This window comes from Misgurnus anguillicaudatus, chromosome 3, assembly GCF_027580225.2.
Source record: "Misgurnus anguillicaudatus chromosome 3, ASM2758022v2, whole genome shotgun sequence".
NCBI classification, from domain to species: Eukaryota; Metazoa; Chordata; class Actinopteri; order Cypriniformes; family Cobitidae; genus Misgurnus; species Misgurnus anguillicaudatus.
Window position 1 is genome coordinate 9527642 of NC_073339.2, and position 18690 is coordinate 9546331.

The following is an 18690-nucleotide window of genomic DNA, read 5'->3' on the forward strand; positions in this document are numbered from 1 at the left end:
ATAATGCAGTGACAGTAATTTATTAATTTAATAATAATGCAGTGACAGTAATATATTAATTTGTGACAAAAGCTTGCAGCAAACCGTTGACACCTAGTGGCCGTTGTTGGTAAAACCACTAAAAGTGTAACACAAATTCATATATATATATATATATATATATATATATATATATATATATATATATATATATATATATATATATATATATATATATATATATATATATATAAATGTGTATACTTTATTGCATTATTTTAAATTATTACAATAACTGTAAACTGCTAGAACAATTTTTTTATTTAATTACATTTTTTCTAGTTATATTATTTATTTATATTAATTTGAAGGTGTACATCAGCTTTTAACCCCCCACTCAAAAGTTAAGGAGTTAAACAACGACAAAAATAACAACAACAATAATAATCGGTTTGCTTTAGCGACCTATGGTTTGCCGATGGTATTAACACATTAAATACATATTTTAAATAATTTTAAAACATATTTTTTATAAACAAGAAGTATCTATTAGGATAAAATGTTACTACATGTACATTCTGGAGGCTGTCTGAAGAACAGTGAAAGCTATTTGTTGTGTAATGTGTGTTATAACGTGTCACATTTTATGCTAAATACATGCGTTTTATATATTATTTTGACCACTTCATGAGGCTTCGAAACATTTACGAATCTTATTTTCGAATCATTGGTTCGGAGCTTGTTTCAAACTAACCAAAGTCCAACCAAAGTGATTTTAGCAAACGATGCTTCATTACGTCATAACTTTTTCTAAACGTTTCGAAAATCCGATGATTCACCACTAGAGGGTGGAGTTGATCACAAATGACCAGTGTAGGTGAACTCGGGTCAGTTTCATTATAAAAGTTCATAAAACATTAATCTTTCTGACTTATAACACTACTACGTCTACTTTTTGTTTATAGACAGATTTAATAACAAAAATGTGCATAGTTAAAAAGGGAGTTCGTTTAATTATTTGTTTACCATAAATAAAACTAAAAACACAGAATACACTTTTAATTATGTCTTAATTAAAATAAATAATTTATATTTTTAGAACAATCTTGCTATTATTTTGTAAAAAGTGTAAAATATTTGGACAGATCTTGCTGTTTTTACACTATTTTGACAAGCAGGTTTCGCCAGCGTTTATGGTGTTTTTCGAATGCATTGAAAAACTGAATCAAATTTGCGAAGCAATTGGTTCAATTGATTCGAAGCTTCGAAAAGCTTTGTTTCTCCCATCACTAGATAAACTGCATAAATTTACACTGTAAGAAATAAGTGATTAAATTATGTAAACAAACAACCAAAAGCTTGCTTTCGAGACTAACTTCTGTTCTTATTGGATCATTTCGCCCCACCCATCGGTGGTACATTCACCAATCATCTATCAGCGTGCAATCTCTCGTCCAATGAGAAACAAAAACAGTCAGCCACGCTGCCGCAGACAGAACAACACAGGAAGTAAATGTGTTTGATCCGCAGTAATCGATCAGAAGTTCCGAGAGAAACCATGCTGTCAGCTTCAGGGTTTACTTTATATGGTCGGTGAACGGATCGTGGACAGCATGCAGGATCTGAACCTAACAGATGTGTTTTCTCCTGCAAATATCTTGGGCCTGACCGTGTTTGCGGTAGTTTTCTGTGTACTGCAGGGCTACAAAAGGCATAAAAAATACGCGAACATCCCTCCGGGTCCGAAACCATGGCCCATCGTGGGCAACTTCGGAGCGTTCCTGGTGCCCTCGTTCATTTTAAAGCGATTCGTGCAAAATCGCGAAGCGTTTGCAAAGAGGGTGTCAAATCCACTGTCTCCTCAAGCTGGACTGATGGAGATGTCCAAACTCTACGGCAATATTTTCAGTATTTTTGTCGGACCTCAGCTCATGGTGGTGCTGACGGGATATGACGCCGTCCGGGACGCGTTGTCAAACCATGGGGAGGTCTTTTCGGATAGACCAGAAATTGCACTTGTAACCATTATAACCAAAAGGAAAGGTAACAAAACCAGTCCCACCTCATAAAAAGTGATGTCACAATGTATACCATAATTTTGGAGAATTGTGCAGAATAAAATAGACAAGAATGAAAATAAATATATAAGAGCCTTAAACAGATATAGAATAGATGTGAGTAAAATGGAGAAGAATAAAACCAGTTAAAATGTGTAATTAAACTAGTGTTTCCCCAGGGATTGTGTTTGCACCCTATGGTCCAATGTGGCGGATGAATCGTAAGTTCTGTCACAGCACCTTGCGCAGCTTCGGGTTCGGGAAGCTGAGCCTGGAGCCGTGCGTACGTGAAGGTCTGAGCATGATCAAAACAGAGCTGCTGAGCCTAAATGACACAGCGGGGGCATCTGGTGTGGACCTGACCCCTCTGATCAGCAATGCCGTCTCCAACGTCATCTCTTCCATGAGTCTCGGCCAGCGTTTCCATCACCAGGACAAGGAGTTCAGGACCATGCTGGATCTCATGGCTCACGGGCTGGAGCTAAGCCTCAACAGTTATATTTTACTGGTCAACATCTTCCCATGGCTCTACTACCTGCCGTGGGGCGTTTTCAGGGAGCTGCGGCGCGTGGAGGTCGACATCACGGCCTTCCTGAAGAAGATCATAGCGAGGCACAGGGCCACGCTAGATCCGGAAAACCCTCGAGATTTCATTGATATGTATTTGGTGGAGATGCATGCCCAGCAAAAGGCGGGCAGTTCAGAAGAATGCAGATTTTCGGAGGACGATCTCTTCTACATTATCGGAGACCTTTTCATTGCAGGCACTGATACAACCACGAACAGTATGCTGTGGAGTATACTCTATATGTGCTTGCATCCTGACGTGCAAGGTAGTATTCAGACATATAATGTCAATCTAAGAATGTATAAGTTATGCTTTCTGAATACTGATATATTGCACTTTGTTCGCCGGTCCATCAGAGAAGGTTCAGCGGGAAATTGATGCAGTGGTGGGTCGCGAGAGAGTCCCGTCTCTGACGGATAAGGGCAGCTTGCCATACACAGAAGCCACTATTATGGAGGTACAGAGAATGACTGTTGTTGTTCCTCTGGCCATACCCCACATGTCCTCAGAAACCACAGGTGAGGATGGGAAGTATGGTTTGATCTTTCGCAGTAGGGCTGTCACGAAGATTATGAAATTTGGCTGATGGTTAATTGTCTAATAAATTGTGACCATGACGATTAATTGCCTGTTTTAGGGCTTTGACAATTATGCTGATAAATTGCCTATTTTATTGCTTTGACATTTAATTCTCATACATTTTTTTCTTCGTTTATGAAATAATTTTCACATATTGTTGTGATTATAATTATAAATCTATAATTCTTTTATAAATTATAATTATATAAATCTATATAATTAAATTAAATATTTTGCAAGGTTTACCTTGCAGTAAATATTAATACACAAAACGCATATTAAAAAGCAATCTGATACGGTCTTGTTTATACAGGCACTGTAGCTCCCCCTTGTGTTTTTTAGAGAGATATGCAATCATTGTGGTGATCTGAAATCATCGCAATGATGTCAAACAATCGCGATGAAACGATTATTTAATCATTGTGACAGCCCTATTTCGCAGAAAGAATGTACACCATGCAGTTTTCCACTAAATGTATTTACTATTTATTACTTTATTGTAGTGCAAATGGAGCTAAAACGCATTACATAAGGTTGAATCTAACACTTTTATTTCTTGCACGTTTTAGTTTTGCAGTCAGTCCTATAAATTATTAACGAATGCAACTGAATCGGGTCAATGTCACCTCTCCTATAATCCACAATGGCGATATAAAATGTTGATTTGGGCTAAAGTGCGACTCTCATTTTCCTGAGGTTGTTTACATCCAAACAGTATCATTGTTCAAATACACATTAATAAATGCAAAAGCAATTGTATTTTAGCCATATTTGTATCTTTCCTCAGAGTTCAGAGGGTACACTATCCCTAAAGGCACCGTTATCATCCCAAACCTTTGGTCAGTACACCGGGATCCCACTGTGTGGGAAAATCCTGATGATTTTAATCCAGCGCGATTCCTGGATGAACAAGGAATGCTTCTCAGGAAGGAATGCTTTATTCCGTTTGGTATAGGTATGTTTTTAGGACTACAGGCAAATTTATTCCGGTATGTTAAAGGATAAAATGCCGTGTTTAATTGTGGCTAAAGAAAGCTTGTTTTTTTTGTCACAGGGCGTAGGGTGTGCATGGGAGAGCAGTTGGCTAAGATGGAGCTGTTTCTGATGTTCACCAGCTTGATGCAGGCCTTTACATTCAGACTCCCAGATGGGAAACCTCCTCCACCCATGCACGGGCGCTTTGGTCTAACCCTGGCTCCATGCCCGTATACAGTGTGTGTGACAGCACGCTGACCAGGCTTTAAGGCTGAAATGTCATTCCTGGAGCTCTGTGACATCTTTGTGAAACAAATCGCATGGGTTTAGCTTAAAGAAGAGTTGTCATATGGACCATAAACAAAACGAGGAGCTTTAGTATTGGATTGTAGTGTTGTGAAGCAAAAGGTTTATCTATGAGAATGTTTAATTTTTATCTTTTTTGTGAATGAACATTTCAAGAATTTTAGAATTTCAAAAAATAAGCACGCACATTATTAAGTATTATAACACTATATTTCAGTTTTAATATAAAGTGAATTTTAAAATATATCTATATTTACTTTTATTCTCTATTTTTTACTTTGAAATATGTATTATTTTAAAGTTATTATGAATTATTTAATTATTATATGATTTATTGAAGACATATGATTAAAAATCAACACATACTGACTTTTTGTTTGTTTATAGAAATTAATATTAATAATATAGAATAGTAATATTACTTTTACACACCAGAATGCCAACATTTTACACAATGTTAAAAGCAATAACAGAACAATGAGAATGAAGAAAACATATGGCATGATGCTGCGCATGAATGTCAATCAATTAAAATAATTTATGAATGTAAAACAATTACTTTATGTATAAGAACACTTTTAAAAATGAACTGTTCATGTATAAAATAAACTCAAAATATGTTGAAAATGATAAGTCCATTAACTCAAGTGAAAATCTCGCGGTAATTTGATGTCATACGCCGGTCCTTCTGCGCAGCGCAGTTTAAAGTCGAACACACGAAGGCCTCGGTCCGAGGGCTGCAGCCTCCGGGGGTTGCGTGTGCGGGCTGCATGCGTCATCAAGCCTGGTTTATTTAAGTTAACTGAGCATTACATTCGCAAGTCATACGCACATTACAATAATTTACGATTAATTAAGAATGATAGTCAACTTTACAATTGTTAATATTCTAAAATAGGACAGTCTTGATGAAGTGTGCAGCATGCAGATGCGCCCTCGGGAGGATGCTGCCTTCGGATTGAGAAACGGCCATGTTCAGTTCAAACAAAGTCCCTTTTAAGGAAGTCATCGCACTCGGCGGCCATTTGCAACGCATCCGGGCAGCTACGTTACCTCAGTCATATAAGACTTAGTGCTCTACTTGAACAGGGGAATATGTCTTTGAAATCGCTCGCTAATTTTAAATCAAACACTAAAAAAAAACCTCACATGTAATGTGCCGTAAATTGCGCTAAAATGCATGGTGCCCCGCTACTGCGCATGCGCAAAGATTCACGAGACATATATCGCGTTTCACCTTTCCCGATTCGTATCAATAGAAGTGCGGAATCTTGTTGAATCCATCATCTTTGCTTCAACCTTGCTCTAGTTCTCGAGCACGCGCAGTCAAGAGAAGGTGTGCGCGCGTAGTCTGTCAGTTCGCGAGACGGTCATGGCCTTCATCACGCGCCAGTTCATTAGATCTCTGTCATCCTCCGCTGCTCGACATGCAGCGATTAAACATGTCACCATTATCGGAGGAGGACTGATGGGTGCAGGCATTGCACAGGTAAACGAAATCCGATTGCATTCATATGCATTAACAAGCTAGAACTTCGCCTTGCTACTTAAGCTAAGTGCTAAGTACAACTTTCTGCGTAAATTGATTTAAGTGGTATTCTTTGTAATTGCACGGTGTTGATCTTGTCTCAAAAAACGATAGACAAGCAAAGTTTGCAAACTTCTACCGTGTTGTGTCTTAATGTGACCTTTCCCCCAGATATCCAATAAAAGACCTCCATACTTCGTAAACTCTTTAAAAGTTGCATTTAATGTTCTTATTTATTGTATGTATAGAACCTACATCGAATCGAGCACATGTAGTTGATGCCTTCACGTCACCAGCACGCTTGTAGTTGGGTGGTGATGGCGTCAGTGTATTACGTCACTCACTGTTCATCATTTTCATTGTATTGTCAGGTTGCTGCAAGCACAGGGCATTCGGTAGTGTTGGTGGACACGTCTGAAGACATACTGAAGAAGTCCATCAAAGGCATCGAAACTAGTTTGAAGAGAGTGGCGAAAAAGAAGTTTGCCGAAAAACCAGAGGTTAGTCTTCACCTGGATTTCTCTGCAGGATGCAAGTCAATTTTGTCTAAATGTCAACTTTTAATCTTTTTCTTTTTTTAGGATGGGGAAGCATTCGTACAGAAAGTGGTCAAGAACATCGCCATAGCGACAGATGCTGCGTCTGTAGTTAAGGGCACTGACCTCGTGGTGGAGGCTATCGTGGAAAACCTCAAAATTAAACAAAATATTTTTGGATCTCTGGACAAGGTGGCTCCAGAGTAAGCAAGCCACGCGCTATTTGCATAATCACATACAGAGTTTGTGTAGTTTACCATAATATACAGAGTAGCGCTGTATTAGTTAGTTAATAAGTTCTTTGCTATGTCTCCAGAGCATACAATCTTTGCAAGCAACACGTCTTCCCTGCCCATCGCAGACATTGCCAGCTCCACTGCCAGATTAGATCGCTTTGGTGGTCTTCATTTTTTCAACCCTGTCCCAATGATGAAGCTGGTGGAGGTTTGGATTGTGCTCTTTTTTTATGCACTGCAAACATTTTTCATATGAAAAAATGTAATAGCGTAAACTGCAAAGTGGTTTGGTTAGTATCTGGCTCATTGATATTCAAGCTTGTATTGAATTAAGTTTAAATCACATATTTGATTTAATTTAAGGTGATCAAGACCCCGTCAACAAGCCAACAGACATTCGACACACTTCTTGACTTCAGCAAAGCTTTGGGGAAACATCCTGTATCATGTAAAGTAAGAGTCAACCGATTATTATAAATATTTCATTAAGTTTTGCTGTGTACTGTTTTTTTTTTATAAAATACCAATTTTCTCTCTTTTTCAGGACACTCCTGGATTTATAGTGAATCGCCTGCTGGTTCCATACATGATGGAGGCCATTCGATTACATGAGAGAGGTCACGCTCGTAAGGAGGATGAGGGGCGGTGATGACGGCAAACTATAGACCCAGACCCTTTGAATTTCTGTGTTAATCGTGTGGTTAACTTCTGCCTAGGTCACGGATCAAAAGAAGACATCGATGTGGCTATGAAGCTCGGCGCTGGTTATCCAATGGGTCCTTTTGAGCTACTGGATTATGTGGGATTGGACACTTCAAAGTTTATTATTGACGGTGAGTGTTTTTTTTGTCGATTATGTATTTTTTGTGTTCATTTTTTAAACGCCGTCTTTTGCTCTTGTGGGGTTGTGCAGGTTGGCATGCGATGGATCCCGATAACCCACTGTTCAGCCCCAGCCCCTTGCTCAACAAACTGGTGTCGGAAGGCAAGCTGGGCAAGAAAACCGGGGAGGGTTTTTATAAATACAAATAAGAGAAGTGAAGATCGGTCTGGTGGTCTTCAACAAAAAAACGTATCAACTGTATCATCCTGCGGCTTGCATGAAGCTACTGCTTGTGAAACAGGACTTGGACACACTACAGTACACCTAGTGCCTTGCTATGGTTGTTAAAGACTTCCCATTTATTTTGAATGTTTAAGAAATGACTGTGGCATTAAAAGGTTTGAGATTCTTCGTAATTGCTCCGTTTATTGTCATATACTTCAGAAATAGCAGGAATTTGAACACGTGATAGGAGAACACATTTGGCCACAAGAGGTCGCTGGTACCCTATTCCTTGTTGGATTGGAATGAACCATGTTGCAATTTTAACGAAGCACTTGCCGTATAAGATGCATCTAAAATAAATTGTTGTTTTCCATTTTTAATGTCAGTTTGTACGAATATAAGTGCATATTTAGTGTGATTTAGATCACAGTTTTATGTGGTTTCCTAGACAGGGCTCAGTCTCAGACTAAATGCATGTTTGAGCTTTTTTTTGTGCCATTTGTTTTGTCTCAAGATGCACCCCAGTATTGTTTTTTTGTAAGGTATGTTTGTAAAAACGACTTAAATTAAAACTGCAAGCAGTGATGGAAGGGCCCTCGCACACCTGACACCGCCACGCCGTGGCATGAGAAGAATTAAAGGGAACAGTAGTAAATAGGCATTTAATCATGTAAACGTGAACCATTTAAAAGTGTAGTATAATGTGCCATATTTCCCGCTGCTAATTACAAATGACAGCGAGGTAGCATCGTGTAAGATAGCATGAGAGAGAGAGAGTATTATCATTGTAAACATGTTACTTCCTGTTACCAGCTGGTGGCGCTATGACCGTAACTGACTATTGGCATCATAAGTGACATCAGTGATGGGAGTAACGCGTTACTGTAACTCCACTATTTTTTTAAATCAAGTAACGCAATTACAATTACTGAAATTTAAATGAGTTCGTTACTCGCTTTACTCTATTTTGTAAAAAATAGACAAGACATATCTGACGTCGCAGGACTGTAGTTGGCGGCGCAATGATTCATTACACTTCATCATAGCTGACAGTGCATATAGAATGAACATGAAAAATCGAAACGGGACAACATACCTTTGTTTAAAAATTGTGCGCAAGTCATAATCCATCCAGTCTCATGTTTGTAAATTATCTTCACCAAGCAATCGCAGTATGACATCAACTTGCATTTGTAATCCACAAAGGTAATAAATCTAAGAAATTATCATATATTCTTAGTAGGGCTGTCAAAATTAACGCGTTAATAACGCGTTAACGCAAATTCATTTTAACGCCACTAATTTTTTTAACGGAGATTAACGCAACGCGCAATTTCTGTTTGACCCTTGGTCCAGCCCATAGTTGAAGGAACAGAGACGCAGACAAATGTGACTCTCTCTAAATGAGTAAAAGGTTTTCATAGAAATAAGAACAATAAGCAAATCGTCTACCAAATCCAATGCTCTAAATGCTCGTTGGACATCTGATATGATCTTTATTTATACGTCTGAGAGGTGTAACGTTACCGTCCTCCTAATGCATAATCTAATACAAAAATGCGTCTCAGTTCATTTTGGTTTCGCTTTTATGCATGACTTAGAAAATAGACTGCAGGACTTGCTTGATGTTAAAAGAGTCATTAAGAGAGATAAAGTTCGGTACCTGATTAATGTTAAAGAGTTATTAAGAGCGACACGACTCAAAAGCGATCCCCTCACGCTGACTGACTGATATCTGAAGCGCGTGCACACAGACGCGCGAGTGCGCGACCCGGATATATAGACATCTACACAAAATTACAGTTTTACAAATATCTGTTTTGATAAGAATTCACTCAGGTAGGCTCTATAATCTGTTATGTTTTAAGTAAATTTTTGGTTAACTGTTGGGTAAAACTATCTGATGTGTAACATTATATTAGATCACTTAGATTTTAAGCAGTCTGTCTCAATGTCAATCAAACAAAAGGAAAAAAAGTTGAACATACATTGATGACGTTTTTGCTTTGTGTGTGCTAAATCTATTAGTTTTACCAGTGATTTTAAGGTATTGATGTGGTAATATAATGTATGGATGTGGTAATTTTTGTGGTAATTTGACTCTTTCATCTTCAAACACGTGTAGTTCTGTCATATTTTGTTATATTTCAACAAATCATGCAGTGTTCTATGTTTTAATAGAGAATGTCAAAATATGAACTACTATTTTTTTAAAATTTGCTAATTCCGACTCAACTTGCCAGCACAGGTCACAAATGATGCAGCAGCAAACAAAAATGGAGAAAGAAAAATCTTCTGAAAGGAAAATTCATATACAAAACAATGGCTGGTGAATCTGTTAAAATGTAAACAGGCTGTTGTTAACATACATTTGCATAAAGCATCTATATATGTATATATGATTAGAATATTAAAAACCTGAAAAGTGTTAAATTAGGGTAAATTTAGAATGGATAAAAATGTGCGATTAATTTGCGATTAATCGCAGTTAACTCATGAATTCATGCGATTAATCTAGATTAATTTTTTTAATCTATTGACAGCCCTAATTCTTAGATGTTTACATCGGCTTCATGGAAGAGAACGATCCGCGATTGTTGTTTCCACTAAAATATTCACACTGCGGTGTACACCCGTGTTAAAACTCCATAGTATGTGTGAGCTCGCTTTTAGTTTTAGTTTCAGTCTCTCCGTATCCGAACAAAAAATCCACTCGCTCTGTGTCCGTCTGACAAAACAATCCACTCGCTCTGTGTCCGTCCGACAAAACAATCCACGTAGCCTACTCCGTTTTCTGAATAAATATCTTCCTTTAATCCTGTGTATCATTTAAATCCAACAGAAAACAAACAATATATGACCAAAGAGCGCAGTCCCTGCGGCAAGCTTCACAAGCTGTGTTCCAATTCAAGGGCTGCACCCTACTAAGCATGCAATAAAAGGTGAGCACTCGGCCATTCAAGGCGCTCAGAAGTTCGCGAAGAGAACTGAAATGAGACGGTCTAACCTTTGGAGGACCCATAATTTGCCTCATCTGCTGCACGCGCATCGTGCCTGTCAGCAGGACACAGCGGAGACGTTTCTAACTTATTAAAATAAATATGAAATCAGAAAAATTATTATAATTTATTTTAGAAAATTTGACATGTTGACACAATTGTCTCGAAATTTTTAAAGAGACACTACACAATTTTAACACATTTTATATTTTTGTAAACATGCAGAATATTTGTCTAAATGGTCTAAATGATATACAGTATTGTTCAAAATAATAGCAGTACAATGTGACTAACCAGAATAATCAAGGTTTTTAGTATATTTTTTATTGCTACGTGGCAAACAAGTTACCAGTAGGTTCAGTAGATTCTCAGAAAACAAACAAGACCCAGCATTCATGATATGCACGCTCTTAAGGCTGTGCAATTGGGCAATTAGTTGAAAGGGGTGTGTTCAAAAAAATAGCAGTGTGGCATTCAATCACTGAGGTCATCAATTTTGTGAAGAAACAGGTGTGAATCAGGTGGCCCCTATTTAAGGATGAAGCCAACACTTGTTGAACATGCATTTGAAAGCTGAGAAAACGGGTCGTTCAAGACATTGTTCAGAAGAACAGCGTACTTTGATTAAAAAGTTGATTGGAGAGGGGAAAACCTATAAAGAGGTGCAAAAAATGATAGGCTGTTCAGCTAAAATGATCTCCAATGCCTTAAAATGGAGAGCAAAACCAGAGAGACGTGGAAGAAAACAGAAGACAACCATCAAAATGGATAGAAGAATAACCAGAATGGCAAAGGCTCAGCCAATGATCACCTCCAGGATGATCAAAGACAGTCCGGAGTTACCTGTAAGTACTGTGACAGTTAGAAGACGTCTGTGTGAAGCTAATCTATTTTCAAGAATCCCCCGCAAAGTCCCTCTGTTAAAAAAAAGGCATGTGCAGAAGAGGTTACAATTTGCCAAAGAACACATCAACTGGCCTAAAGAGAAATGGAGGAACATTTTGTGGACTGATGAGAGTAAAATTGTTCTTTTTGGGCAAGGGCCACAGGTAGTTTGTGAGACGACCCCCAAACTCTGAATTGAAGCCACAGTACACAGTGAAGACAGTGAAGCATGGAGGTGCAAGCATCATGATATGGTCATGTTTCTCCTACTATGGTGTTGGGCCTATTTATCGCATACCAGGGATCATGGATCAGTTTGCATATGTTAAAATACTTGAAGAGGTCATGTTGCCTTATGCTGAAGAGGACATGCCCTTGAAATGGTTGTTTCAACAAGACAATGACCCAAAACACACTAGTAAACGGGCAAAGTCTTGGTTCCAAACCAACAAAATTAATGTTATGGAGTGCCCAGCCCAATCTCCAGACCCTAATCCAATTGAGAACTTGTGGGGTGATATCAAAAATGCTGTAAAACCAAGAAATGTGAATGAATTGTGGAATGTTGTTAAAGAATCATGGAGTGGAATAACAGCTGAGAGGTGCCACAAGTTGGTTGACTCTATGCCACACAGATGTCAAGCAGTTTTAAAAAACTGTGGTCATACAACTAAATATTAGTTTAGTGATTCACAGCATTGCTAAATCCCAGAAAAAAAATGTTTGTACAAAATAGTTTTGAGTTTGTACAGTAAAAGGTAGACACTGCTATTTTTTTGAACACACCCCTTTCAACTAATTGCCCAATTGCACAGCCTTAAGAGCGTGCATATCATGAATGCTGGGTCTTGTTTGTTTTCTGAGAATCTACTGAACCTACTGGTAACTTGTTTGCCACGTAGCAATAAAAAATATACTAAAAACCTTGATTATTCTGGTTAGTCACATTGTACTGCTATTATTTTGAACAAGACTGTACATAAATAAACTAAGTTTAAATATTAAGATAATTTCTAACAAAAATATTCAAAGGTTGAATCTAAAGCAAAATAGGCTCCTACAGTATGTGATATATTAGAGTCTTACGTGTAAAATAGCCCATCCATATCATTTTACTGTTTGACTGTTCAGTACTGTTCATATTTACATTTAAAAAGCAGACATAAAAATAACTTAAAAGTTACTTTTCTAAGTAACTAATTACTTTTGATATACAGTAACCGGTAGAGTAATTCAGTTACTTTTAAAAGAAGTAATTAGTAACTGTAACTAATTACAAATTTTTTAGTAACTTGCCCAACACTGGTGCCTATTGACATGTAGATGTGTTCAGTCCAGGACTCTTATTAATCATGTGAAGTTAGGGAAAGATCGGTCATTGCATAATCAGTGTAAACATGTCACTTCCTGTTGTCAGCTGGTGGCGCTATAACCACAAGTGACTATTGACATGTAGATGTGTTCAGTCCAGGACTCTTATTAATCATGTGAAGTTTGGGACAGATCAGACATTGCATAATCAGTGTAAACATGTAACTTCCTGTTGTCAGCTGGTGGCGCTATAACCATAAGTGACTATTGACATGTAGATGTGTTCAGTCCAGGACTCTTATTAATCATGTGAAGTTAGGGAAAGATCGGACATTGCATAATCAGTGTAAACATGTCACTTCCTGTTGCCAGCTGGTGGCGCTATAACCATAAGTGACTAATGACATGTAGATGTGTTCACTCCAGGACTCTTATTAATCATGTGAAGTTTGGGACAGATCAGACATTGGATAATCATTGTAAACATGTCACTTCCTGTTGCCAGCTGGTGGCGCTATAACCATAAGTGACTATTAGCCGCTTTTGCACTATCGGGCCTGTGCGAGCCAGGGCTTCAAACGGGCCTCACGGAGCCAATAGCCTCAGACCTCTAGCAGTGTAGCCAAAATCACGACGCGTTTGCATTGTCAAGCCAATAGCGCCGCAGCGCTTCAGAAAACCCCGCCCTTAATACGCCTACCTGGATGTAACGTCACACAACTCCGCCTGTTTTACTGTGAGGAAGTCACTTCAATCTGACAGGAGACGGGAGTGAGATCGCATCATCATTCAACAAACATAAAGAACATAACTGAGGCGGCTGTTTGCACGTGAAAGCCAAGATTAGAAGATAGAGATGTTTGCTCCATCCGCGGTGTTACTCTTGAAGTTTATGTTGGCTGCACACGAGCGATCTCACGACGGGACAATATCAGATCAATAAGCTTTATGAAGTAGGATAATTACAAATAAAGCATTAATCTACCTAATGTGCCAGTATACTATATACACAATATTTTAAAGAATATAACGAGTCCTAGTTTTACATTTATGTAAAATAATCTTATTTTAAAATATGCACGTGTGTCTAAATATGTAACGTTAAGTTTGTAATTATAGTTCTATGGCGATGTAAACATACTTACACATTATAAGATATCTTTGATATCTTTAATCATGAAAACGTTAGTTGAGCATCACATGAAACACAAGGTAACTGTCTAATAGCTATTTCAATAATGTGTCAATCAATAAATACTTTTGTCTATAAAGAACTGCCTCAAATAGCTGAATAGGACTAAAAATCACTTTACTTGCATCTCAAAAATCAAAACGTTTGAGAAATCATTAGAAAATGTACTCGTTAAGAATCAACTCTGAATATACACAAGTATTTAAAAAGCTATGTTACAGTGGTTAAGTTAATGATGGTTATATTTACCATTTTGTTGCATCTTACCATTTCTGTGTTTCAGATGTGATCCTTTTTAAGCAATCATTTTCAATAAACTGACAAGCAGTCGTAGTAATATTAACGCGGTACTTTATTTACATATGAAGTTTATATCAGTGCACAGACAGGTGTATTTAAAGACATCGTCTCCGGACGGATTTCAACATCCATGGCTCCTGTCGTCTCATCATCATCATCTTCGTTTCATCTCCTGCTCTTTCATCTGTTGCTGTATCATCTCTCATATACAAAATAAAAACTCCTGGATGACAAACTGAAAGCTTTACGTTGGCATTTTTCTGTAAAACGGACACAAAAGAAAGCAGCACATGTGACGTTTTGTATAAAGGGTTTGTAAATACACATACAGTATACTCACATATAAAGTTTGCTACATTCATATAAGAGTTTAATTAATCTCCAAAATACCAGAAAGCATGGCTATGACTATAATAAAACCATGGTTAATTTTTATAAGGGCTGACTAAAAAATTCAACAGAGATGACACTATAACACAAAAAACACCCATGTAAGACACTTCTGCAATCGTTATTTGTATTTTAAGTGTTTTGTATGCAAACGTAATGTAGCATTTGTATTTTAAGTGTTTTGTATGCAAACGTTATGTAGCATGTTAACTCACCGACTGTAGATACCATCGTGACTCGATCGCTTTAATACATGGAGTGATGGACGATGAAATGATGATTCAACACACATCTTTAATTTCTCAGCACTGTTGCACTTTAAACACTTTGTTCTGTGCCCGAAACTTTATAAACTTCTCCCGAACCGGTAGCGGTGTGCGCCGGAATTAGCATGGCGAGTTCGGCGTTGTAACGCGTGTTTGTTTTTTACATATGCAGATCATTTTCTTCAGTCCGAAGTACAAACATAGCAGGCATCTTCCGTGAAACAGTAAATTACTGGTGATCCCGGTTATTTTTAAAGTTTTAAATCTGCAGACAGATGAATGCGCATCTTGCCAGAGTTCAGATAAACTCCGCCTTTGACCTTTACCACTCCCCTAGCCCCGAGAAGCCCGCTCTAGCCCAACGATTTCGGCGGGCCAGAAAAGCCGGGCCTTAAGCACCAACGAAGCACCAGTGAAGCACGATCATGCCCCGGAAGTGACAATGCAAATGCCCCAGGCCTTGGCAGGTACTGGCACGCCCGCTTGAAGCCCGATAGTGCAAACACGGCTATTGACATGTAGATGTGTTCAGTCCAGGACTCTTATTAATCATGTGAAGTTTGGGACAGATCAGACATTGGATAATCATTGTAAACATGTCACTTCCTGTTGCCAGCTGGTGGCGCTATAACCATAAGTGACTATTGACATGTAGATGTGTTCAGGTCATGACTCTTAGCAATCATGTGAAGTTTGGGACGGATCGGACATTGTATGCCTGAGTTCCAGCAACCTGTTTCATAGCGAAACATCAAACTTTGGCTGGCCGAAATAGACACAAATTTTAATATAGAATCAAATCCTTCGCAATTTAGCATCACAAAGGCCTTAAGATGACACTCGCCAAATATGATGATGATCCGACAAAAACTGTAGGAGGAGTTAGTTAAAGTATGACTGCTGGAAATGAGAAAAACTGAGCCAAAATCTGAGAAATAATTCAAAATAGCTGACTTCCTGTTTGGTTTAGGGCGTTGCTCCAAAAGACTTTTTTGTAGGGCTTGTAATACTACATGAGCATACCGAAATTCGTACATGTAAGTTAAACACAGTCCAAGGGCTGCTTCATTCAATATTTGAAAGTGGCGCTAAAACATGTTCCTTCAGGTTGCCAGCTGGTGGCGCTATGGCTATAAATGAAAATTGTTATTTAGATGTGTTCAGGTCAGGACTCTTAGCAATCATGTGAAATTTGGGACAGATCGGACACTGTATGCATGAGTTCCAGCAACTTCCTGTTTCATTGGAAAACATCAAACTTTGTCGGGCCAGAACCGACACAAATTTTTATGTAGAGTCAAATCCTTCGCAATTTAGCATCACAAAGGCCTTGAGATGACACTCACCAAATATGAAGATGATCCGACGAAAACTGTAGGAGGAGTTAGTTAAAGTATGACGCCTGGAAATGACAAAAACTGCGCCCAAATCACAAAAATAACTCCGAATAGCTGACTTCCTGTTTGGTTTACGGCTTTGCTCTAAGATACTTTTTTGTAGGTCTTGTCATGCTACAGACGCGTACCGAATTTCGTAATTGTACGTCAAACACAGTCCGAGGGCTGCTTCGTTGAAAATTTGTAGGTGGCGCTATAGAGCCATTTTCTCACGCGTAATTCTAAAGCATACACCACATGTAAATTTTCATCACTCTTGACATCTGTGCAAAATTTCATGAGTTTTCGAGTATGTTTAGGCCCTCTAAAGTCCCGCTGAAGTCGGAGAAAAAGAAAAAAAATAATAATAAATATAGCTGCAAGCAGCAATGGCGGGCCCTCGCACGTATTTTTACCGCTACACGGTGCCTCCGAGAAAACGATGCACGGTGGGCAAGTGCATCAAGTGGGTAAATATTGGTGGACTATTTATGTTGTTACTGACCCAATTGGGGACTGTAGGTAAAAGAAACCCCACATTTTGGACAAACGGGGGCGCTAGTGAGCGACTTAAGAGGCACACCTATGTCTGACCTGTTTGTCAACACTTAACAGTTGACAACTCTGATGTGTGTGCCAAATTTGTAGTTAATCTAAGCATGCCAAGAGGCTTAAATATTTCTGAAATAATAGTAAACTTTGATGCGTTGCCATGGCAACAGCGTTCAAGATGTCAAAAATCCCTTCGCATTTTATCATCTCCAATGTCTCAGCATCATGTTGACCACGTTTGGTGTCAATCGCATGAATATCCTAGAAGGAGTATTTAAAAGTTCACTGCATGGAACTGAAGGGCTTAAATATGCTTTTAAAATGAAAGTAAAGTTTGACGCGTTGTCATGGGAACAACGTTCGAGATATCAAAAATCCATTCGCAATTTATCATCTACTATGTCTTGGCATCATGTTGACCACTTTTGGTGTCAATCGCATAAACATTCTAGGAGGAGTATTTAAAAGAACATCACATGGAACTGTCAAAAAAATCAACCTTTGTGACTGCAACACTTCCTGGCGCCTGGTGGTGGCGCTATACCCGAGACTCACAATAGGCACATCGATGCGATCGGAATCTTCAGACGAACAAACACCCCGCGTGTCATCACTATAAGACATTTTTTGCCTTAGATATTAGACACTTTCTGTTTCTCTGATTTCGCCATGACTTTGCCGCTTCGCCATTGCAACACCGTTCGAGATATCAAAAATCCCTTCGCAATTTAGCAAGTCCAATGTCTTGACATCATGATCACCACGTTTGGTGTCATTTGCTTGAATCCCCTAGGAGGAGTATTCAAAAGTTCACCGCATGCATTTTTTAAACAATCCAAAATGGCGGACTTCCTGTTGGGCGGAGCTAAAATGTTAGAGGGCGAAAGTTGTTCGGGTCGATGAAATCTATATGTGTACCAACTTTCGTAAATGTGCGTACATGTTTGCCCGATCTGCGCACTACTGTTTGTTTTTGCATTACAGGGGGCGCTACAGAGCCCCCGTGCCACGCCCGGGTTCCAGCCTTTGTCTGTTCGCAATGACGGACGACTCTAATGTCTGTGCCAAATTTCAAGAGTTTTCGAGTATGTTAAGGCACCCAAAATGCCCAAAAGTGTTAAAAAAAATAAAAATAAAAATAAAAATAAAAAAAAAAATAATAAATTCGAGCAAAAACAATAGGGCTTCGCACCTTTCGGTGCAGGCCATTCTGGCCTGCTCCTCGGTGCTCGGGCCCTAAATATAGCTGCAAGCAGCAATGGCGGGCCCTCGCACGTTTTTTTACCGCTACATGGTGCGTCCGAGAAAACGATGCACGGCGGGCAAGGGCATCAAGTGGGTAAAATATCAGTGGGCTATTTAATGTTGTTTCTGAGGCATTTGGGGACTGTAGGTAAAAGAAACCCCACATTTTAGACAAACAGGGGCACTAGTGAGCCACTTAAGAGACACGCCTATGTGTGACCTTTTTGTCAACACTTAACAGCCGAAAACTCTGATGTGTGTGCCAAATTTAAACTTAAACTAAGCACGCCAAGAGCCTTAAATATGCCTGAAATTAAAGTAAAGTTTGACGCGTTGCCATGGGAACAGTGTTCGAGTTGTCA

At 38.7% G+C, this 18690-nt stretch overlaps 2 protein-coding genes across 2 annotated transcripts; both read left to right on the forward strand.

The window, feature by feature from the left end:
- Positions 1-1463: 1463 nt before the first annotated feature.
- On the forward strand, positions 1464-5106 carry cyp2u1 (cytochrome P450, family 2, subfamily U, polypeptide 1). The gene is made up of 5 exons (XM_055204534.2): positions 1464-2022; positions 2216-2869; positions 2961-3122; positions 3971-4138; positions 4238-5106. The coding sequence occupies exons 1-5, from the start codon at positions 1566-1568 to the stop codon at positions 4414-4416; spliced, it is 1620 nt and encodes a 539-aa protein (XP_055060509.2). The 5' UTR covers positions 1464-1565; the 3' UTR covers positions 4417-5106.
- A 637-nt stretch (positions 5107-5743) lies between these two features.
- hadh (hydroxyacyl-CoA dehydrogenase) lies at positions 5744-8003 on the forward strand. Its single transcript, XM_073861018.1, has 8 exons — positions 5744-5953; positions 6364-6492; positions 6574-6724; positions 6839-6972; positions 7128-7217; positions 7309-7381; positions 7481-7597; positions 7678-8003. The coding sequence occupies exons 1-8, from the start codon at positions 5837-5839 to the stop codon at positions 7794-7796; spliced, it is 930 nt and encodes a 309-aa protein (XP_073717119.1). The 5' UTR covers positions 5744-5836; the 3' UTR covers positions 7797-8003.
- Positions 8004-18690: the final 10687 nt, after the last annotated feature.

What these genes read in the sequence shown, in the direction of transcription:
- cyp2u1 (XM_055204534.2), top strand. Translation starts at nt 1,566, where the DNA reads ATGGTCGGTGAACGGATCGTGGACAGCATGCAGGATCTGAACCTAACA. An exon ending in CTTGCATCCTGACGTGCAAG is followed by an intron (nt 2,870 to 2,960) that starts GTAGTATTCAGA and finishes CCGGTCCATCAG; the next exon opens with AGAAGGTTCAGCGGGAAATT. An exon ending in CTTTATTCCGTTTGGTATAG is followed by an intron (nt 4,139 to 4,237) that starts GTATGTTTTTAG and finishes TTTTTGTCACAG; the next exon opens with GGCGTAGGGTGTGCATGGGA.
- hadh (XM_073861018.1), top strand. Translation starts at nt 5,837, where the DNA reads ATGGCCTTCATCACGCGCCAGTTCATTAGATCTCTGTCATCCTCCGCT. An exon ending in TGGATCTCTGGACAAGGTGG is followed by an intron (nt 6,725 to 6,838) that starts CTCCAGAGTAAG and finishes TCTTTGCTATGT; the next exon opens with CTCCAGAGCATACAATCTTT. An exon ending in AACATCCTGTATCATGTAAA is followed by an intron (nt 7,218 to 7,308) that starts GTAAGAGTCAAC and finishes TCTCTTTTTCAG; the next exon opens with GACACTCCTGGATTTATAGT.